Below are 17,387 nucleotides of genomic sequence, written 5' to 3'. Positions count from 1 at the left end.
TATTAATTCTAGCTACATTCTTTCTTACTGCAATAAGCATTTCTGCATCAGGTCTCTGCTCTAGGAGGGGAAAATGATACGATTGCAAATATTTCCATGGGTTGGATGATGCTGCTATTTTCTTTTTACCCTGAAGAGAGAAAAGCTGTTCTTCTTGTCTGTAGGAATGACTTCCCCACAGTCAAAGGTGGAGACTACTGTCCAGGCCTCACTTCAGCGTGCTGATAAGGAGATCAAAACAGCTCTAAAGAAACTCGTGGACTCGGCATCACTGCTGGTGACTCTTCCCCCGAGCATGCAAGGAGGAGCCGGTGGCCTTGGCCTTCCTGGGTCCATTCCTTCAGAGCACTCAGAAAGAGCAGCTGGGCCCTCTGTCATAGTTCAAGAAGCCAGTACCCAAACCCAGACTGCTGGAGGTCATGGTAGGTTTGGCATGAATCTGGAAAATGCCCCGTGAGAGTCAAGAGAGACAAAAATATTGAACTTGCCGATAATGATATTTTTCCCCTCATTTTTCTGTTTTGTTGTGTTTTGAGCAGTTGCAGATTAAAAGAGGACATTCAAACTCAAAGAAATGTGGGACTGTGGGCTGGGGTCTGGACATAAGTTTGGGGCAGATCTTTCTGGAAACAGAAGGTCTTTGAAAACTGTGTCTGAGTTTGGTTCATCACCTGCCCAAAATGGAGGGATTGGGGATTTTTCCACCTTTAGTCTTTTGACCCTAGAATGGCTTCAAGTTTTTTTGAGGGAGAAGGTGGGGTGGGATCTCTATGTTTAAAGAAGTCATTTGGGTTTTGATTTGGTGGGGTGGGTAAGGGAGGTTACTTTTCTTTTATTGTTTGCCATAAACAAGCTGGAAATGTGTTTAACATCCCTGTATCAACGGCTGGAGACTTTCTAGGATGTTGGGCACATTAGGTTCACCTGCATTTCACTGGCCTTAGAGCTTTGATAGACTCCTTAACAGTTTCCGTGTGATGAAAACCAATGATGTGTGTGACTGTGTCTTGGCAGGAGAACAAGTCTTTCGTCTTTGCATTTATTTTTTTTTTTAAAAAACCCATGAATAAGTGGCAACCTCTTCTCTCGTCCTTCTGCTTCTGCCATAACAACTTGTCTGAGCTGTCTCTGTGTCAAGTCAGAATAACTGTCCTGCCCCAGTGTCAACTTAAAAGGACAATGTCAAGTAGCCTTCAGCCCTCAAAGTCCAGATGCTGTTTAAAAAAAAAGATATTCTTGTCTAAAATGCAACAAGGATAGAAGTGTTTCATGGAATCAGACAAAAAAAAAACTGCATTAAAAAATGACAGGGCTTTAAAACCTTTTTTCCTTTCTAGAAGGAAATCATCTGTGAAAATAATCCTTTGGTGAAGCAGGATGACTCAAAAATCATATGTAAAATGTCAACTAGCAGATTGTTTCCTTAGTCATAACTACAGAGATAATAGAATAGTGAATGAGATGGTTTTGCAGTCCTTTCATCTGAGAAAACTAAACATGTTATTAATATGGGGAATTATTTTAACAAGGTGGAGACTTGATGACCGTCCCAAAGATCCCATTCTTTGAATAAAAAGAAGGCAAACAATTTGATAGTGCTGGCAATAGGAAAGCACAATCCTACCAACCTGGGATCTCTGACCCTGCCAGTAATGCCTTGAATAACCATGTTTTCCATCCCAATAGAGCTGTTTCATGTGATTTCTAGAAACTGCTGCTTTTTTCCAAAACCAGCCAGCACCAAACATCCCTAGAGTGCTCCCCAAAAAGGCCCTTCCTGCTGGGGAGAAGAATCCTCTTGATTTAACCTTTTCTCCTCAGATGAAAAAGGAAATGATGCACTTTATCCTATGGGGTAACTCCAATGGTCAATATCAAAAGACAATCAGGTACTTTAGGAATGGAAGATCGAACCAGTCTTTGAAGATATATTAATAATAATTAATAATAAAAGAAGAACAATACCTGAACTGCCATTAAGCTGCGCCATCTTTTTACTTCCTTGGTCCTGCAAGCCCCAGATGCCAAATCTTGTTCTGGTGTGACTTAGAGTTGTACGAGGACATTTTCAAAGAACCCAGTGGAAGTACACCAATGCTGATGTTAAAACATCACCAGGTCCTCCATATTAGCATATCTCCATATTATCTCCGTATTAGCTGTACCCCTAGCCAGGGCCTCCCTTGATCTCCAGTTTTACATTGATGTAAGCTTACACATTTCACTGATACTGTGATTGCAACAGTGAGTCAAGAACTCTTCTCATAATGCAAAGTTTAATTGAAGCATTTGTGTGTATGAAGCTAACGCTGGGCATCCCTGGAGGTATTTAAAAGATATGTAGATGTGGCTATTAGGGACATGGTTTAGTGGTGGACTTGGCAGTGTTAGGTTCACAGCTGGGCTTGATGATCTTAGGGGTCTTTTCCAACCTAAATGATTCTATGATTTCATCATAGCCATGAGCTGGAACTCATAGTTATATTATGTCCTATAAAGGATGTATTGAACTCATTCTATCCTTCCAGTCATCCTATTTCTTCTCATCCCTACTGACTGCCTTTCCTATTTTTATCTGTGTGTGTTTCCTTACAGAAAAGTTAGTTTTGCCCAGTCAGCAATGTGTTCAGTCTCTCTGATGTTATTCAAGCCGTTTGCTTCATGTGGTCTTCTCAAAAGGGCCAAATTCTCCTCTTGGCTTCAGTGATTGCACTCAGCTGAGGTCAGAGGGACTCAGTTCTGACACAAGGCAGACTAGACGTGGCTCCAACGGTTTGCTCTGGGTTTCAGGTGTGCCGTCATAGGTGACGTGTCTAACTTGTCCTGTTTCTGCTGCCAGACAAAGCACAAAGACAGATTCCAGCTGAAGAACCAAGCGTGCCAAAGTCCAGTCCCGGTCTTTCCCGTGATGAGACGGCTGCTGGAGATGAAAGGACTCAGGAGCGCACCGTTCCTATTACCAGGTAAAAACCCATCCCAATACACAGATTTCTGAATGTGGCAGACTTAGTTGCAAGAACAGCAAGTCCTCTGTGGTGGAGGAAGCAGGTGGTGACTTGAACTGATTCTTGTAGGTTTGTTATTTTTCGAATCCTGTTCACACATGCATTGTGCAAGAAGAATAGAAAAGGTTGGAGAGAAATTTATCCCCCCCCCCCAAAAAAACCCCTCCACCCCAATCTTCTTGTATTAAGTGAATAATTACTTGTCTGGTGGTTAAACACACAGGTCAGTGGCAGGGTGTAATCCTGTATCTCTGTGGTTGTACGTGACTATGTAATGATCTTTTCTCTTGGGTTTCATGAAAGAACATCACCAGCCGCGGGGGCAGGAGACTGGTACAGAAGAGAAGGAGATGTGGTCTGGGACGTACACAGTGAAGTTTATATTGAGACCACAGAAAGAACTCGTGTGTATAAGACTGAGGAGAAGACCCCAACAAGTAAGGAAGAGTCTTGTTTCCCTCTCCCACATCCCGTGATGGTCATTGTCTTCTCCTTTGGTAATAGCTCTCGATGACTGATTTTTTTTAAATACTTCCATTTCTTGAGCAGTATCCATTTATTAAACAAAAAGTAACAGATAAGTGTGAAGATATGAAGCCTAAAAGTAATGACAGTATAAAGAAACCCAAATATATTGCTGTGATATCTTTTGATTTAAACTAAGCTGATGTTATATGCTAAATGGCCAGTCCTGCAAATCCCGTTTGAGTAACTCAACCTACATCAGCACACCATGAACAAAGTTATGGTACTGTGCATGCAGCAAACCCTTGTGTCTCACCAGGTCCTCCCTATATGCAAGTGACAATAGAGGATGTGCAGGTGAATTCTGGGGAGCGTGCCAAATTTCAGGCAGTCATTGAAGGAACCCCTCAGCCTACCGTTCTGTGGTTTAAGGTAAGTGCAGGCGTTTCTCTGGCTGAGAATAAAGACTACAGAAAGGACTGTAGAGCAGTATTTCTGTCCAGAATTTATTTTGTTCTTTCATCCTACACCTCTTACACTGATTCTGGGTCATATCTATAGATTTTTTTGAATGAGCTGCAGTTCTCACTGGAACCACCAACCATGCATCTCACCTCATGTTGTCTCCAGCGTCGCTGTAGCTCCTTTTGCAGAAAGGGCAACTGAGATGGTTTTGGGGATGGGCAGGAAGGGAGACTGGTGTCTGTCCGAGAGCCACCAAGATGTGTGCTGTGGTTTTGGGGTCAGGGATGGGATTAAGAGTGGATTATTCCAATTGTCAGTGTGACTTTCAGGCTCTGTATGTTTTCCATAGCTAACTGATAAAATGAGTGTGACTAAGGACAAATATCCCATGGAAAGGAAAGACTAAATCATTTATTATTCCTCAGAATATTGTCATGCCCCTGAAATAAGCCACTCTTGTTTTATAATGATTGTAACTCTCTGTCCAACTAAGTCTTTTGTACACAAAAGTTTTATTCCTTTTTTTTCTACCTTCTGTGTGGGAAGTACAAGGATGAGCTACTCAGACAAATAAAATAACCTTAAAAACCAAGCAAAAATGCAAAGAACCCCCTCCCATGCACACACACATGTACATGCATGTGCCTGAACACCTTGAAAAGAAGAACAAGACAAGAATATATGATACACCCTGTTAATATTCTCCAAAGCTCTGACATTTTCAGCTGAGAGTTATCACAAGCTAGTTGAACTTTATCTATTTACTGACCCACCGTAAAGCTCTCCATGTGCTTATTTAATCTCCTCTTGCACCGCTGTAAACGTCTTGCATGGACAGTGTCCTTTGGCAAGGAGGCTGCCTGAAATGCCACCTCTTTTTGGCTATTCTGTACATATTTACCAAAAGCTTCATGTGTTGGCTCTTACATCTTGCAGGAAAAGTTAAACCCTGCCCACTCGCTAAGCTATTCATAATATCACGTTGTATTGCTAAAGCCTCCCTTCCAGGCTGAAGAGCCCAAACTTGCTCTGTCAATCCTCATCTGGAAGCTGTTACAGAAAGAACATTGCTGCAACAGTACCATACCCTGGGAAAACCTAGGATTTATAAGATGATGCTTTTTGTCTTATTCTTCATTTCTTCCCTAATAATTTCTAACTTCTGGTAGTTTTTGACTGTCTCCAAGCACTGAGATGGTGCTGCTATGGAGTGACCTACTGTAACTCAGAGTTTTGCTCCAGTGTAATAAGGAACAGCTCAGAGACCGACATTTCATGTGGGGGAATAGGGTTGCATCACTTTACATTTATTGTATTATATACATTTATCCAGCATTTTACTGCCCAGACAGGCGGCCTCATAAGGTCCTTTAGTAAATCTTCATAATCTGATCTCTGTGCCACACACGCTCCCTCCTGTCCCTTTTTTTCACAGCATTTACGAATGTATTAAGCACCACAAGTGCCAGCAGAAGCTGGAGACCAGGCAGGAGCAGAGTAGCTGATCCTCATGCTCCCTGGGCTGACTGCTCAGGCATTGTGTGCTGGGAGAGCTGAAGAATAAACCACGTGGCCCTGGTGATCCTTCCCAAGCCCGTATTCCTACAAATGGGTTATGAAACAAAAATGTTACTGGGTAATGTGGAAGCAGACAAACAGTTAGACATGAGGGGCTCCTTCAGCCACCACTTTGTTAGTGAGATTTGCTAGCCTAAACAGTCTGTGTTGTAGCTCTGCTCCTACATCTCATTTCTTGAAGAGAAGAAACATCTGTTTCTGTCTTGGTTTTTCCAATGCCAAAATGTCATTTCATTCTTTCAGGGCACTTCGTTGCTGACAGACAGCACCAGGCTCCATCAAGGGAAGGAAGGAACAACGTATTTCTTAGTCGTGGACAATGCTGTCTCAGAAGACGGTGGTGTTTATACCTGTGTTGCTAAAAATGCAGGAGGGGAGGTTTTGTGCAAAGCAGAGCTAATTGTACATGAAGGTAATGTCACTCAGGTGCAGGAGCTGCTGCCATAGCCATTGCAATACGTAGTCTGTTGCAGTCATCTTCTGATACCCATACGGTACCTGCTCTGTATTCCTGCACAGCATTGGTATATTAATGGTTTGGCAGGACGCAGTATAAGAGCAAATGATCTAATGACCTACACACACACATATATATATACAAATGAGAGTTGTTTTTTTTTTTTCTGCTTCAGACTACGTGATGAACTGATACTATGGGCCACAGAAATAAGTGGGGCCATGTCTCTGGTGGCATTCTGCTCTTTAGCCTGGCTCTATGGCAGGTGAAGATGCAGCTCCAAAGTTCATATTGGCAGGTTCTGTCATTGAACAGCTCCACTGGATTCTGTGCGCAAGTTTAGAGGACCTCTGCAATTTCTCCTGCCTTAAATTGTCCTGTAATAACTTTGCACGCTATTAGCAAGGCATTGTTGTCTGAATATTAACACTTGTATTTTCCTTCATTTCCAAAGCTAAGAAAGACCAAGCAGCAAAGAAAGTGGCCACCAGGAGAAAGCTCCATTCCCTTTATGAGGTTAAGCAGGAGATTGGAAGGTAAATGAATTTTCCAACTTTATAGCATCACTTCTGGAGAATATCTAACTGCCCATCTGAGTTGCTGAGCATGTGTAACCAGAGGCAGAGGTGGGCTCAGCTGTGGAAAAGTTTGAAAAGGTGAAAGTAGTGGCAGAAGTGGGAGGTCACCCCATTGCAGATCTGCTGGAAACACTTTTCTGAGCTTTCTGACAGAGGATGGGAGTGTCCATAAAGCCCATATGTCCAGGTAGCTCCAACCAGAAAAAATACCAGCCATAGGCTGGCAGGATAGGTGCCCAGGTATGTATGGCTCCTCGGCAATGTTAGCATCATAAGCCCATAGCGACGTATATACAAGACCCATGTCCGTCCAAGGGATCCAAGAGCATCAGCTTTTGTCAGCACAAGGCTGTATCACCTGAAACAGCTTTTCCCTTGAAAAGAACTCATTGCTTAGTTTTGGAGACAGCCAGGAGAGGGCAATAGCACCTCATATACAGGAAATTCAGGTTTTTATGTTGGAGAATTTAAGCCCTGAGCAGTAGTGAGCTGTCAAAGGCTGGGACATGGAAAGGTCTACACCTGCTGTGCAGAGGGCTTTAACCAAGTCTGAGCAGGGCTTGTCCTTTGATTTTTACACAGGGGCTGCTTCAGCTTTGTGAAACGAGTTGTACATAAAGGGAACAGGGTGTCTTGTGCTGCCAAATTCATACCTCTACGAAGCAAAACGAAGGCTCGAGCGCATCAAGAGAGGGATATTCTTGCCTCTCTGTCCCACGACAGAATTACCAGGCTCCTGGATCAGTTTGAAACACGGAAAACGCTGATTTTGATTCTGGAGTTGTATCCTTTTCTCTGCTGCTTGTCTGAGGAGGCTGGGAAGTACTGGGTAGACCTCATTTATTACATAACTAAGCAATTAACCATTTTCAGGTATTGCCTGAGATAAAAGGACATGCCCAATCTTTCTCTGCACTGCAGGATAGCATAGCTCTGTGAGCTCCTCACTGCACTGCTTCTGCTGTTTTAGGAAAAATCATGATACTTGTATATACAAGTGTGAATGAGTTGTTAAGCACCAGATCTCTTTTCTGAGATGTCTGGAGGTGAAGGGCTCTCTTTGCATGAGATCCAGTCTGGATGATCATCAGGAAAATGCAGTGCAGAGCAGAAAACCCATAACCGACAGGCGGATTTTAGCACAAGCAATATCATGCTCCTGTGCATAGGGAGCACAGGTTTGGAGCAGCCCAATTTTATCACAATTATGCAAGAAGGACATTTCTGCAATAGAGCTTTTAATGAATTACATGCACATCACGTTGCCTGAGATGACCTCGTGAATTCTGCTCTGTCAGCTGGATAGAGGTGGTTACAAAGTAAAAAACAAGCATTTAACTGTAGTTCTGTTTTCCCTTAATGCTGTGTCAGATGCTCCAGTGAAGAGCTCCTTGACCGTTTATTCAAGAAGAGTGTCGTCACTGAAGCAGAGGTAATCTTTCTGTCTCACTTGAAGGTCCAGAATTGGTGGGTACCACCAGAGCAGCTTCGAGCTGCATTTTCCTTTTTGAATATGAGGAATATCTTTGAGCCAGTGAGGATCTGTTAAAACACAATCAGCCTCTAAAATGTGTTCCAACCAGCTTTCATTACTAAGTTGAGTTTCCCTGGGGAGTAGCTAGAGACAGTCAGTGGTTTTGACCATCACCATTGCATTCAGCCTAATACAGATGGTATTTTGTCTATTATCATAACTTCTTTGCCATCTGTCACCTGGAGCTCCTTTTTCTTCACTTGTTTAATAACTCTTTATCCCCTCACAACTGTAGTGCTATCCACTCCCTTTCAGTTTCCAAACCAAAGGCTGAAATTACAGTTTCTAAGGGTTTTGGGGTTTTTTTTTGAGATCCTTGGTGCTCAAAGTTCAAAATGTTTCACACTTCCCACTTGGTAGCCAGGTGTCCCATAGGTAAAACTGACTTTTCTTTGAAATACTCAGAGGGAAATATCATAGAATCATAGAATGGTTTGGTTTGGAAGGGACCTTTAAAGATCAGATGTCAGCTAACACTAAAAAATGTTGAAGGTAGAGGACTTCCAAAACTGAAGCTAGCTGTAAATTTTAACTCCTTGTTCAGTCATAAGCAGACTGGATCTACACATGGTCGAGAAAACAGGTTTACAACATAGTTTTAAAATGTATTTGTGCTTTAAATGTGTTTGCCTGATTTACACCAAGCCAGAACTGAGTCCGAGTTAGATAAATTAGATGGTTGATAAGGTTCATCAAACTTGGGAATTTCTATGTTTCTTTTTTGCATGTTTGTAGGGTGGTTTTTGTTTGTTTTTTTTTTAAAGTAAGGGCTTTTTCACATATAGAAGGCTCCAGCACGGCACATGCAAGGCACAGCTTCATTCCATGTGGTAATGTTTGGTCCACATCTTATTTCAACTGCAAGACTAATGCAAGAAGTTCTCTAGCTTTAAAAGTATTTCTAGTTCAATCTCTCCCTTCTCATATATTAAAACTGTTAGTGGAATCAGGGATCCTCTTATTTACTATTAATGTTTAATAATTGTTTAATAATTGATTTAATTTTTAGGTCAAATTATATATCAAGCAAATTTTGGAAGGAATCAAATATCTTCATGACAACAACGTCCTTCATTTGGACATTAAGGTAATGTGCAATGGCAGGTCCAGCTTATCATCAACTCTTGTTGGTCAGGGAATGGGCATTCTCTATTTGAATTATTCTTACTTAAAACTGAAAATATTGCCTGCTTTCAAGAAAAGTTCCTCCCTTTTATTTTATTTCATTTACTAGCCGCTGAATATCCTCATGGTTTATCCTGAAAGGGAAGACCTTAAGCTCTGTGACTTTGGATTTGCCCAGAAGATCACGCCCTTTGAGCCTCAGTTCAGCAAATATGGGTCTCCGGAGTTCGTTGCCCCAGAAATTGTTTCTCGGTCACCAGTGTCAAAAGCAACCGATATCTGGTAACCTGTTCTCTTTTTAAACAGCTTTTGTCCTAGATGGCCCCACTTTCCATTTGTTGTTAATAAGTAAATGGAGTAGTGATAATAATACAAGAAACTGAAAGTGAACCCTGAGAATCCAAAACCCATCAGAGCTCTTTAAAGCTCCTTCTGTCTATTTTGTTCGACCATAATTGAACTCTGACAGCTAATTAACACAAAGGACCATCTTAGAGAAGACGATCTTTCTTAGAGGCAGCGACTAGGGAGGATCATTCTAAGACGCTTTCTAGAAAAGGCAAGCAAGCTCCAAAAAAAATATTTTGAGTCTTCCCCTCTATCTGTGCTTTAAAAATGGAGGATTACTTGAGAACAATTTTAAAAAAATGTTAAAAGGAAAAAAATTGAAGGGTGAAAGCAACAGCTTTTGGGATTTATTTTCCTCAGAAAGGTAGGGAGAAGAAGGTGATCTTTCTGTGCCAGGGTGTCTAGTGGCAGGAAAAGGGGCTGTGTGTTTGAGAAGGAGGGAGAAATAGTGATGAACACCTGACATTTGTGTTCCCTCTCTCCTCAGGGCTGTGGGAGTCATCACGTATTTAAGGTAAATAAATCTTCTTGGAGAGAGTCATTCAATATCCCTTTGTCAATCAGAATCCACCAGTACCTTCAAGTGAGGGATTTGAGTGAAGCATTGAGCCCTTCTATAATGAGGGCAATTTCTTTTGTAGTTTTCTCCTTTACTCACTCTTTCCTGGTTGTCCATGGCGTTAGTCCTTGTCCCTGCTTGAAGACCTGACAGCCGCTCTCCTTGCAGTTAGCGATGAGAGCAGTGGATGAGGTTCAGTCTTCCCCTTGCCTGTTTTGGCCAACACCCTACTGTAGCTGTGCGAAATCAAACCCTTAATTCCTTATCTGTGAAACGGGGATAAATAATTCAGTTAAGTGGCATGTAATGCAGGGTGAAAGATGCTCTGTTAGTGGATGCACTGCTCACAAGCATCGCAAGTCCCATGCATGGAGTCCCTCAAGCATTTTAAAGCCCCATGTAAGTGTGTGTGCTTCTGTCATTTGAACAGCAAATAAAAGTCTAAAGTCTCTCTTCTTTTATTTCATGGTGTTTAATAAATAAGTCTAACGTGCAAGTCTCCATTTGCTGGGGAGAATGACAGAGGAACCCTTTTAAATATCCAGAACGGGGAAATTTCATGGACTATTCCTGATTTTGTTCACTTGAGCGAAGATGCAAAGGACTTTATGAAAGGGATCCTACAGCAGCACCCCGAGTGAGTACACTTTTGTGCTTCCTACAGCCAGTGTGCAAAGATGTTGGTGTCACAGCAGGCAGATCTCAGCTCATCAGAGCTGCGGTTGTTTTGAAAAGTAGAAAGCCGAGTAAGACGTGGTGCGTTTTGCCCTAATTCTTATTAGTCCCCATTACCCAAAACACAACTTGGGAATTTGCCAAATTGGCCTGTTTCTGGTACGGTGATGTCCTTACTCCCTGACTCCTCCAGGCAGATGAGTGTCTGAAATGACATAGAGAAGTGGGAAGAGCAAAGACTAGTATAGAGGGAGTTATGCAAGAATTAAATAATATTAACCACATTCATCAAGCAATTTCAAGTACAAAAGGCAGCTTGAAGGCATGTTTGCAGGCACTTGCTTTTTAGTTTCATTTCTATTCTTTCTGCCTGCTGCCAAAGCCATTTTTACTCTTGCCACCTAAAGAGTGAAAGTCACTCTTAGGGATGCTCTCAATGCCCTTGAACAGGCTCCCTGCAGAGTCCCATGGGGTCTTCCTGAGGATCTGCAGGGAGTCTCAGACTGGAAAAGTCTTCCTGATCTTTTTTTTCTCTTCTCAGAGCAAGGCCTAGTGCTTTGGACTGTCTTTCCCACAAGTGGTTCATGGTAAGTTTGTCCTGGTTCTTCAGTAGAGTCATTAAAAATAGAGGTTGGAACAGACTTTTGGAGGGGCTGCTCTTAAAGCTGCTTGATATTATTTGCTGGTTTATTTTTTCTCTTGGTCTCCTACTTTCTGTCCTACAGAGAAGCTCAGGCATGGCTCTCCAGAAAGAGGAGTTGCACTGGTGTTTACATGCCAAGATACCTTTCTTTCAGAAGATAAAGATTGCTACTTGACATGAGTAGAGTATGTCTGTATGGAAAGAAAACTGTGGCTTTGCAGAGAAAAGTTATGGTTTATATTCCAATGCATTAAATTGCCAAGGAGAAGAGCTAAAAATTAACAAACAAACAAACAAACAAACAAAAAAAGAATTTAATGACATGCCTTGAACAGGGCTTGCTTTAATCGTTGAAAAGCTGAGATTGTCTACGATTTAGCCATGAGGGGATCGTAGCATTTGGTCTATTGTAACTTTCCTAAATTAAACAAGTCTAGAAGGAGAGAATCCTAAAAAAAAAAACTTCTCAGGGAAAAAAGTCAGGATTTTTTAACCAGTGATTTTCCTCTTATTCCACCTGGCAGCATAATCTCCCCCTCGAAGCAGCTCATTTCATTAATACCAAGCAGCTCAAATTCATTGTGGCTCGGAGCAAGTGGCAGGTGAGTTGGCCTTAATCAATGTTGGTTCTTTTTAGTTATACATATTTTTAATTACATTTTCATCTTTTAAAGTCTGTTGGGCTAGGACAGCCAGCACAGCAGAGATCTCAGCTTGGCTATGAATGGGGAATAAGACCAGGAGAAAGTAGTCAATGGATGTGGCAGAAATAAATTATCTAGGCTTTTACTGCCTGAAAATCATCTGCTAATGCAGGTGCCTGTAAGATGCATGGCTGTGTCTAAGTCAGGTATCCTCAGCTGCCTTTGCAATTGATACTAAATTATAGACAGGTCCCAAGAAGATTCCTCTTTTCCTGAAGTTCTCTAAAATAATCAGATTGATTGTGTTCTGCAGGTGCCTGTTTCTCTCTGTTGGCTGTAAGGGGAGGCCAGCTGCTCAACTTCAACTGAGATGTCTCACATGGCAGAAGTTAGAGCAGATGAGTCTTACCTCCTACGGTAGAGTAGGTCTTCTGTTGGCCTAAGTCACTGTAGGTTGTACTGCAGTTGATGAATTTAAGGCCATTTACTCCAGCTAGGCTCTCATCTGATGTGTTCCATTAAAAACTCCTTTTCCATCTGCTTTGAGTGGCCAGATCATCTCTGAATATCTCAAGCAGGGTTCTGCTTCCCTGTTCACAACAGCAAATAAGTCCCCTGAAGTCAATATAGTTTCACCTCTGTGAATGAGAGAAGAGGAAGACTTGGAGAGCAAATGAGGCCTGGATTGATGATATGTACAAAAGGGTGGCAATGTGTTATTGAACTAGTATCTGTGGTATTTAAGAGTGCCGAAGTTCATTTTGGTATGCTTGCTTTACCCTAGTCCCACCATGTTTCCATCTGATTGTACAGCATTTTGTTTTGCTTTTCAGCGGTCTCTGATGTGCTATAAATCCATACTGGTAATGCGGTCTATCCCAGAAATCCTAGAAAGAACTCATGACAACACCTCCCTGGCCATCTCCCGACATCTTATTGAAGAAAGCACTTCATCCAGTACCAGCGGCTCGTCTTCAGACAACGAGAACTCACATTTCCCCAAGAGGCACTTTGGCTCTACACCCGAACTGCACTTGTCCATATTTGATGCATCAAGCCATCAGGAGCCTCCAAAACCCTCAAGTGAAGAGAAGCACTCTAAAATGTCAGTCCCTCCAGTAAAACCCATGAGGAGGAAGTATGCTTCAACGAAAGCTGAGGTGGGGGACAAATCGCCTACAGAAACCAAAGAGCTCATGGCAAGTATCTTAAAGGAGAAAGAGGAGGGGCTCCATCCCAGACCTCGAGATGAAAGAGCAGAGCAGTCCCAAAGAAGCGGTGCTGCTGAGTCTTCATCAGCGAGGACTTCCACAGAAAGCACATCACATCTCTGTCAGAAAGAAAAACCAGACATATTTTTATCTGATAAGGACAGAATTGAAAAGGCTGGGGATGGGACAGAAAAGCCACCTGTCTGTGTTCCTAGACAGAGTGTCATTAAAAGCACTTTCTACAGCCAAGCAGCTGAGCTACCTGCAAGGGGGCCTTCCTCACCAGGCAGGGAGTTCAGAAGGCACCTGGACAGAGCCAGAAGGACTTTCCGGAAAGCCGGATATTCAAAGGTGCCTCTCAGTGGTCTCCGTGAGCCCCTTCTAGAGCAGTTTGAACTGGAAGAAGAAGAAGGAAAGTCTGATGATGGAGATGATCACAGGGAAAGTCTGCTGACCAAATCAGCTTCATTTGACACTGCAAGGAAACCACCACATCCTGCCATTGCTGGTGCTAGCCGAAGCCGTTCCCTGGATGACTACAGGCTGAGAGCCTCAAGATCAGTGAGGGAACAAGATATTTTGGAAGAAGACTGTGATATTTTGTCACAGGAAAGTTGCCCTGAAGGCAGTGACCACTGTGACATTTCTGCGGGGCCTAGCAAGGGATGTTCTGTAGACACTTCAAAGCAGGAGGACTTTAGGAGAGCCAGCAAGGATTGTTCAGAAGAGCAGCCCCCTCCTTCCACAAAATGTGAGGGTAATGGGTGCCCAGCTGTTACTGTGCAACAGCTAGAGAGACTTCCAGTGTCACCTCATAGGAGCGAGAATAGGAAACATTTACTGAAGAAGTCAAAAGCTGCTTACTTTGAGGAGGAAGTTGAAGATTTGGAAGGCAAAAGCACCAGTCTAACTGCCCAGTGCTTGGACGTAACTGCATCATCAGCTCAAAAACATGAAAGCATGGAAGGTAAATCTCCCCCTGGCAGTGCCTCTGACACTGCTTTTCAGGAGGGCAAACAGTCCATTTCAACCCTCGCACAGTCAGACACCACCTCCAAGTCAGCCCCTACAAGCAAGGAAGGTGCATATCTGCCCCAGGAGTCTGCTCACAGCACCGACATCCAGCCGGATCTAAAAGGTGGAAGCTTGCTTATCAAAAGGACAGCCCCAGTTCCACCTTGGAAAGACGAAAGGCACAAACATTCACATGAGAAGACTTCTGCCCATAGCGTTGCCAAATCTGATCTCATGGAGCATGAAAGCACTGCTGTTTTAACAGGCCCACAAACAGAAACCGATTCACTTCCAGTGTGTAAAGACAAAAGTCAGGAACTTCCTGATCAAAGTGTTCCAGTAACTACTGCCTTGGTGGGCAAACGGCCTGGCACCCTAACTGCTCTGCAAACAGCTGATGAAGGTGTGCATCAGAAGCTGAAGACCTATGAAGAGGTGAGATCTGGTGTCCTGGAGGATGAAGGACCAGGTGTTACAGCAACCACTCCACCGTCAGCCCATGATGGCGAAAGCCAGACACACAAGAGGGCTCCTGTTCACGGAGACACAGCATCAGCCAACCTGAAGGAAGAGCATCTTGTTGTTCCAAAAGTCCCACCACCAAAATCAATGCCAACTTTGGTCTCCGATGGAGCACGGCAGGCTGAAAGGGAACGGCCAGCTCATAGCAAGGAGAGGCTTGCTGCTCTGAGGAGGGAAAGCTCAGCTGTCACAGAGCTTGTTCCCAGTTTGGTCCATGAGACTGAAATCGAGGGAGCTGAACCCCAGAAGGTTTCTAAAGGCAGTGGCATGGTGCCTGCTGTTCTGGAGAGCAGACACCCAGCTAGAACTGCGTCTTCCCAAAATACTGGCCTCCCTTCGGTCCATGATAGTGAACAGCGAGAACATCCAAAGGCATCACTTCGCAGTGAGGTGAGATCAGCTGTGACAGCGAGTGGAAGCCAAGCAGCTGGACAGACTATGCCTGCTCCTTTCCCCAAGGCTGGACGTCAGGTGTCTGAGCAGCACAGGGCTGCCTGTCCCAGTGGCAGAGTTTCTGCTGATCTGGAGGGTGGGCCTCCAGGTGTCTTAACTGCTTCACAACCAGAAGTTGCTCCAGCTCCAGTCTATGAGCTAGAATTTGAAGAGCATCCAAAGTTGTATGATGAGGGTAGAGGCGTTGCCTTAGAAAGTGGAAGCTGTGATGCTCGAAGAACTGTCCCACCATCACTCCACAGGGATCAAAGTCAGGAGCTCTCACATCACAGGTCGTCTTTTTACAGTGATGAGGAGTCTGCTGTGCTGGAGGGCTTAGTGGATGAGATGGTTTCCCTCTCTGAAGAGATGAATGTTTGGGCAGAGTCAGTTTCTGGTGAGGAAGAATGGAGAAAGCACATCTCTCCTCCCACAGAGATGTTCCACAAAGGCCCAGGTAGCCAAGCACCTATGGACACCGCCTTCCCCTCTGTACAAGGGGGTAAAAGAGAAGTTTCTGAGCTGGATGACCTTGCAGAACCCTATCCTGCCATGAGTGAGACGTCAGTGGTCCTGGAAGGGCAGGGAGGACAGATGGTTCCTCATGAATGTGAGCATCTGGAAGACTTAGCGTTTGAGAGCCCCACTTCTAGCCAAGTAAGCGTTTCCTCAACAGATAGCTTGGATGCTGGAAAAAGACCCAGTCAAGTGTCAGTAAGCAAGGACACTGGTAAACACCCAGAAGTTTCTTTAGTGAAAATCAAAGACCTGTCAGATGAAACACCCAGTCTTGGCAGTGGAACTCCAAAACTTGACATATCAGAGGTAGAGCCTGCCTATTTGAATTTCTCTGACTTGTATGACATTGTCTACTTTCCATTTGAATTTCTGAACTACAGGAAACCTCCACCCAAACCAACTGGTAGACGGTTTATACCTTTTGGTGAAAGGGCAAGGTCACCTCCTGCAGGACATTTGCATAAGGATAAAAGACTGTGCATCAGGGAAGAGGCAGAGGACAGGAACAGGAAGAACCATTTGGAAATATCTGAGGATTCAAAGGCAACTAACTTATTAGCCATGGGGAAAGGATCAGAGAGTCATAAGGAAATTTATGGCCACCAAAAGGACTCAAGTGGGAAGCAGAGAAGCTCCTTCTACAACAAGCCGGGACTCTTTAAGCCATATGCAAGGTCTCATTCAGTGGAGCAGTCAGTGGAGCAGAGTCTGAAGAAGAAAGTAAAAGCTTCTGTTGCCCATATTTCAAGAATCCTAAAAGGAAAGACATCTCCTGAGCCAGAGGAAGGTAAATATTTTACTCCGTGCCTTCATCGATTTGCTGCTGTAACTGCACTCTGCTAGATCTGCCTTTTCCTTTTCCCCCAACGTATCTGAGGTCATGGTCAGACAGTCATTGCAAAACCAGCAGTGGCAGGTTATGAAACTAGCCATCTTCACCACTAGCTCTCTGCTACTGGCTCACTTCAGTGCAGAGTCAGCTGGGTTAATCTGCTGATGGAAGTGGCTTAAATTCCCCTGTCTGAATTTGCGCAAAGGCAGATCGGGGCTGGATGATGCTCTCCTTGCTGCAGTTTCTTCTGCAGTTATCATCTGACCACAGTAAATCTTTAAAGCTAAAGTGACAGGGAGAAGTTGGTGAAGTCACCCTGGCTACCTAAGTTGATGACACTGGACAAGAGAATCTGTCCTTTCTTCTCTGCCGTCCCTAGATATGCCCTGTTCTTCCAGGACATCATTCTGTTTGCAATAGCTGTCACAGCCTTCCCTGTTGACTGAAGGCTCGTTAATAAGGAAACCTGTGACTGCTGAGCTATTTATGTGCAAACGGCAGAACTCTCTGCTGTAAATGCATGCCAGAGGGAGAATGATGACCTTGAATGACTTCTCATCCTTTCTTTGGAACAGAGTTTGGCGAGCTGGGAAGCGAGGCAGTTGAAAAAGAGCTGTTAACAGGGGCTGAAGGATCTCTGAAGAGGAAATCCGGACTCTCTTCATTCAAGCTATCAAGCCTCATGCCAAAAGAGAAAGGTATTGCTATTGCATAAGTCATCAGTTAGTTTTATCGTGAAGTATCACTAATGAATATGCCTGTGCTGTGTGAGGCCAGTTTC

At 43.7% G+C, this 17,387-nt stretch overlaps 1 protein-coding gene across 17 annotated transcripts in view; it reads left to right on the top strand.

The window, feature by feature from the left end:
• The window catches only part of OBSCN (obscurin, cytoskeletal calmodulin and titin-interacting RhoGEF), a 199,853-nt gene that overhangs the window by 170,367 nt on the left and 12,099 nt on the right, over window positions 1-17,387 (top strand). For 16 of the 17 annotated variants that reach the window (XM_054814826.1, XM_054814829.1, XM_054814834.1 and 13 more), the window contains 16 exons: window positions 165-422; window positions 2,840-2,963; window positions 3,309-3,442; window positions 3,790-3,902; window positions 5,757-5,925; window positions 6,425-6,506; window positions 7,131-7,331; window positions 7,920-7,980; window positions 9,092-9,169; window positions 9,317-9,489; window positions 10,043-10,069; window positions 10,599-10,751; window positions 11,331-11,376; window positions 11,957-12,034; window positions 12,910-16,561; window positions 17,182-17,304. In XM_054814826.1, coding sequence (XP_054670801.1) covers window positions 165-422; window positions 2,840-2,963; window positions 3,309-3,442; window positions 3,790-3,902; window positions 5,757-5,925; window positions 6,425-6,506; window positions 7,131-7,331; window positions 7,920-7,980; window positions 9,092-9,169; window positions 9,317-9,489; window positions 10,043-10,069; window positions 10,599-10,751; window positions 11,331-11,376; window positions 11,957-12,034; window positions 12,910-16,561; window positions 17,182-17,304 — 5,472 coding nt within the window. Of the gene's footprint in view, window positions 1-164; window positions 423-2,839; window positions 2,964-3,308; window positions 3,443-3,789; window positions 3,903-5,756; window positions 5,926-6,424; window positions 6,507-7,130; window positions 7,332-7,919; window positions 7,981-9,091; window positions 9,170-9,316; window positions 9,490-10,042; window positions 10,070-10,598; window positions 10,752-11,330; window positions 11,377-11,956; window positions 12,035-12,909; window positions 16,562-17,181; window positions 17,305-17,387 lie in introns of those variants that run through there. The other variant, XM_054814845.1, reaches the window with a different exon arrangement.

This window comes from Grus americana, chromosome 2, assembly GCF_028858705.1.
Source record: "Grus americana isolate bGruAme1 chromosome 2, bGruAme1.mat, whole genome shotgun sequence".
Lineage (NCBI taxonomy): Eukaryota > Metazoa > Chordata > Aves > Gruiformes > Gruidae > Grus > Grus americana.
The sequence above is the reverse complement of the archived record's forward strand: the minus strand, read 5'-3'. Positions and strand labels throughout refer to the sequence as shown.